We start from the raw sequence: 5,052 nt of genomic DNA, 5'->3' as shown, positions 1-5,052 counted from the left end.
ATTTTTGTAAAACATTTAGATTCGAATCAAGTAAAATTACTTCTAAAATTACTTACATTCTAAATAGAATCATATTTTCCTGACAATATTTTATTTATTTCCTGTGTCTAATTAAATAGTTGTAATTTAAAAATCAGCTTTACAAATTTTACTTTTATTACATTTATAACCACTCAAAATTTAAATTTTCCTCTATTATATACTGCAAGTTGTTATGGATATTTGATTGAATAAGATTATTTGGATTATTTAAATACCCATTAATAATTTCAATACACCTTGTAAATAAATTCAGAAGGCTTTTATATGCTAATTTTAAATAATAACCAGTTCTCTCTCTCAACAATACATATTTGTGATGAATTGAAGCTTCTGACTGAGTAAGGGATTGTTTGCAGGCCTCACAAATATTGTCACTTAACAATCTACGACAAATCCAACCAGCAGAATATCCATGGGCTCTCACGAGAGAAACTTAAAAACTCTTTCAGGTTTAGTATCATGCGCCCTCTATCGTCTTCACAGTTAAGTGTCGGAGAGTGTGACGACAAAAAAATACTAATAAGTGCAAACTTAAAAGTGTTGACAAAGTCTCTGCATGTTGGATTCACATTCTTTCCATTGTACATTCTTATTGTACCAAAAAAGTTTTCCAATGGATCTTGGTTGAGACGTCGCAGAACTAGTTTTTTATTACCAGCCTGATGCAAGTCTGCCCAGAGCCCTTGAACACCTTTGATGGTCAAAATATAGTTTTTTAGAGATGGTACAATCGTCTCTCTTCCTGAATTCAAATTTCATTTTCTTCAATTTGTTAATAGCATCAATCCAAAATGCATGGTGTGTAGACTGCGGTGTAGTAATGTATCTCATTTTACCCTTGGAAAAGTTGGTAGCACCATTTGTACTGTCGGAGAGTTTGTCGAAGAATAAGACGACATCACTGGTGGCTAACAAACTTAATTTTTTGGGTGATGACTCTGAAATAGAAAAAAACAAGTATTTATTAAAGACTAAATATTTTTAATTCATATTTTGATCTCATACCGCACATTTAGATACATACCAAATTCTGCAGCAAAACGAAGAGCAGCAACCGTCCTTTCATTCAACACTTTGACGCAGTTGCTTACTTTCATTTTTCGGATTTTATCAGGTATAATGTGTGCATCGTGTATTGATTTCAATAACCTCACATCTCCAATCCTTGCGTCCCGTTCATACACAAAAATTAAATCATTCCAACTTGAAATTTTAGCCTCAGTTGATGTATTTTTATTGAGAAAATTATTTTTTAACCCCTTTATCAAATGTGGGAGGTCATAAATTATAAAAACCTTATGACGACATATTTCAAAAAATGTTTCATCTGCAAACAAATTTCAATAAAACATTAAACATAATATAAAACTGAAGTAGTATTATTTAAAATATTTGTAAAGAAAATCTGAATGTAATTTTGCATTTATAAACTAAGGAAATAAAAATAATTCTATCTACCGTTTTAGAAATTAATTTGTAGAATTAATTTTAAATAAAAAACACTTTGTATTTATACACCACATACGAGTTTAATATTAGTTAGTACACAAGTCTTGGGTATTCAGAATTCATCACCCATCATTAGGTGTAAATATAAACCTTTGCAAGTTTATGTTAACATTTGATGATGGGTAATTTTGAATACCAGAACCTTGTTTTCTAACTAATATTAATTTCATGATTGACGTATAAATGCAAAGTTTTTTATTAATAAAATATTAAAAATAATTATTACCATAATCTTTCCCATTAATCAAATACATTCTTCGTGTTTCTTCTCTTAAATATTTAAGTGCTCCAACATTCGTAGCACCTTGGTCACATATACTGGCCTTAATAATAAAACCAGTGTCTGAAACAGCAGCGTACACTTCCCGAATACATTTAACTGAATGGCAGGAGTTGTCCCTTCACAGAAATAGTAAGCAATATCATAAAAAATCTCCCTTATCATAAAAACCAGGGCATGGTCCGCAAATCTGAAATAAGAAAAAAATATATATTCTCAAAATTATGACATTACAAATGGAACTAAATAATTTGTTTGCAATACTAAATATTTTTTTAAAAACAAACCTGGCTTTTTCTCAATTCCAAAATCGAGAAGCCTTTGGAGTCCTTCATTTTTCACACCAAAAGATAGTTATGGTGACAGCGAAATTATTAAATATTAATAAATATTTTTTAAAAATGCTGTTATGTTTGCATTTATTCCTGTTCGGAAACTCAATCCTCCAAGAAGTCTATATAAGGTTCGTCTTGAAGGCGATGCAAAAAATTTCTGCACGAGTATGTAACCCTTAGGAGAGTTTTACAACAAAGCAAGGGACAAAATTAGCGCAGTTTTGTGGTATATTAAATTTTTATTTTTGCTTCCTTGGCTACATGTTCTTCAGCAAATAAAGCCGGTGCTGCTTCAGGAAGTAGCCTACAGTTTCCCTCAATGAACTTTGCCTGAAAATGTCTTTGACATACGCGAAATGCATAGCGAATTCTACTATGTGATGGGTCTAATTTTGGCAAAGCGATATAGTTTGACGATGTCCCCGGATACATGGCAAGAAAGCATACAACACTTTTTTGACATTGTTATAACTATCACAGGCGAGAAAAATAGAAGAGAAAAGGTGAGAAGACACACGCACGCCGTAGATTTAAGGTTAACACACGTTTTAAATTTAAACCATTTTTCACACGCGCTTTTTGCTTTTAATAGAAGAGAAAAGGTGAGAAGACTGACACAAACCGAAAAAATAACGAAAACAGGACACGCACGCCGTAGATTTAAGATTTACACAGGTTTTAAATTTAAACCGTTTTTCACACATGCGCCATTTGCTTTTTCTAACTGTGTGACGTCATGATGCGACATCAGCGCTCGTACGTAGCAAGTGCGTAGCGCTTACTCGAAATAGCGATGCGAATTACTACCAATTCCATTACTACCAACACAAGGGGGGTAAAACACTTCGCAATAGGGACTGTCACCCCAGTGGATAACATCGGCCAAAATCAAGTTACTTTTATAAACATAAGAAAAACATAAACCGAAATGAATAACAATATAGACACAAACAAAAGACAAGAAAAATATAAGTACAAGAATAACATCAAAATATCAATTGTAATAATAAACACATATCCAAACCAACAAAAATTTCAATATAAATTGAAAAAGGCACTAACAGAAAAGTTTACTTATATAGGAAAACGATTTTTAAAAATGTATTGAATTTAGTATTATTTTAGTGTTACCAAAAATCCAATAATAAGAAATAAATGGGTAGAAATTATAAGGAATTTAAGGAAAGAATCTGATTGAGTTACTTTTTTATACACAAAAAAACAACAACTTTCCATTATTTTGCAAATGCATACACCTCGAATGCAACACCGGTAGATGTATGAATAAAACATTTATGCTCCTAACTCCTTTTTTACATGTTCGATTGAAGATTTTATCTACGAACACGCACAGCGCAAAGATCTATATTTCTCTGAAAACCGCACGTAGATCGGTTAAGCCGTACGTAGGAGTACGGTGACATCACACGTACAGGGGAATTATATATATTTAGATAAACTTATTAGTAATTAAAAAAAAAAATGGCCCACGCTCAGACGCTGAAGTCTGTGTGGGCATTTTTTCCAATTTATGTTATAGCTTATTTTCAGATGTATTTTTCTAACGTGTATTTTTGTAATTAAATTTCTATGTAAATATATGTATGGAAAAATAAACATAAAATTACGACTACAATGTTGGTACCACAGAAAAAAATATTTCCATAAACTTTAAGATGCGAGTATAAGACCTCTTATAAATTCAGAGTCTCTTAACACTTTACGGTGTCATTTAGACTGACTTCATCTTTCTTACATTGTTCACTTATCAACATTATCTTTTCCCGCCCCTCTTCAACAATCAACCCCGATCTAGGTTTGTGAAAGGGCGAACAACCAGGACGTGTACAGTAGTTTATTGGAGCGATCACTCTACAGTTTAACTCGGCGCTAACAATCTTTAAGAGCCCTCAACGAAAGGTGAAGAGGACACCGGTAAGCAATTTAAAACATTCTTTTAATGAGATAAACATCTTCGCGAATTTGATCTCTTTCCTTACATATAGAATGTAGGCATATATATTATATTTCTTTGTTAAAAGACTACCAGACTAAGTCAAAATGTTTTAAAAAATATTTTTGGGTATCGTTTTATCAGCGTTATGATTAATTTATATTTTATAATTTTGAAATTTCTCCCCCTGAGACGTCTCAAGTTCTGTAATGTGAGTTGTTCTGGTTGGTGGATTTGGCTCCCGGTAACCGGAAATGTATCACAACATTCTGTCATTGGTTGATTTCAGAGAACTAGAGACGTAGTTCAAAGTAGTTCATTTATATCGAAATCATTTTTATTATTTTTTTATACATTTTCGAGAAGCCTCTACTCTAATTTACACCGCGCGTAAGAATATGTTTTTTAATATATTCTTACGCTCGGTGAATCTAATTTCCAGTTGCATTGAACTTCCTTATTATTTTTTTTGATACCTTATACTAATGTCTTTTATTTATTAAATGCTTCTTTTCTCCGAGAGCAAAAGCAGACTTTTTCTTGTTTTTTCATTTCTTCTGGTAAAGCGTTGTACAGTTTAAGCCCGTTAAAAGTGAATAATATGGAAATATTTAACATTAAGAAAGCTTTAAAAAATAATGTTCCTTTGATCAATAATCGAAAAACCTTTCAATACAGCCCGTTATACGATGTTCCATAACTATTAAACTCAAGCTCCTCCTTCCATCCCCTCCCCCTGTTTTCAGCTATTTCTCAAACAACATAAAATATTTTTATTGATTGATTTGATATTTATTTTGTAGAACTTCATATTTAAACTTATAATATTAGAAATCAAACACTGATTTGAGTCTACTTAACACTTTGTTTTATTTTTACAAATGTAAAAAATATTAAAACAAAAATTTCGTGACAATTGTTTCGCCTTGTTA

At 31.6% G+C, this 5,052-nt stretch overlaps 1 protein-coding gene across 3 annotated transcripts; it reads right to left on the bottom strand.

Moving 5' to 3' along the window:
* Positions 1-477: 477 nt before the first annotated feature.
* LOC148270960 (uncharacterized) lies at positions 478-2,952 on the bottom strand. Of its 3 annotated transcripts, none has more exons than XM_088241997.1 (4): positions 2,789-2,952; positions 1,778-2,021; positions 1,067-1,369; positions 481-980 (listed from the first exon to the last, which is right to left on the bottom strand). In XM_088241997.1, exons 2-4 carry the CDS (start codon positions 1,803-1,805, stop codon positions 694-696), a joined length of 618 nt encoding a protein of 205 aa, XP_088098123.1. In that variant the 5' UTR covers positions 1,806-2,021; positions 2,789-2,952; the 3' UTR covers positions 481-693. The 3 variants fall into 3 exon arrangements, with proteins under 3 accessions (XP_088098124.1, XP_088098123.1, XP_088098122.1); XM_088241996.1 differs by lacking the exon at positions 2,789-2,952 and adding an exon at positions 2,119-2,321; XM_088241998.1 differs by lacking the exons at positions 1,067-1,369; positions 2,789-2,952 and adding an exon at positions 2,119-2,320 and having other exon boundaries at positions 478-980.
* Positions 2,953-5,052: the final 2,100 nt, after the last annotated feature.

Source organism: Micrasema longulum, unplaced genomic scaffold (genome assembly GCF_059751315.1).
Source record: "Micrasema longulum isolate JH-2025_06_02 unplaced genomic scaffold, ASM5975131v1 h1tg003223l, whole genome shotgun sequence".
NCBI classification, from domain to species: Eukaryota; Metazoa; Arthropoda; class Insecta; order Trichoptera; family Brachycentridae; genus Micrasema; species Micrasema longulum.
The sequence above is the reverse complement of the archived record's forward strand: the minus strand, read 5'-3'. Positions and strand labels throughout refer to the sequence as shown.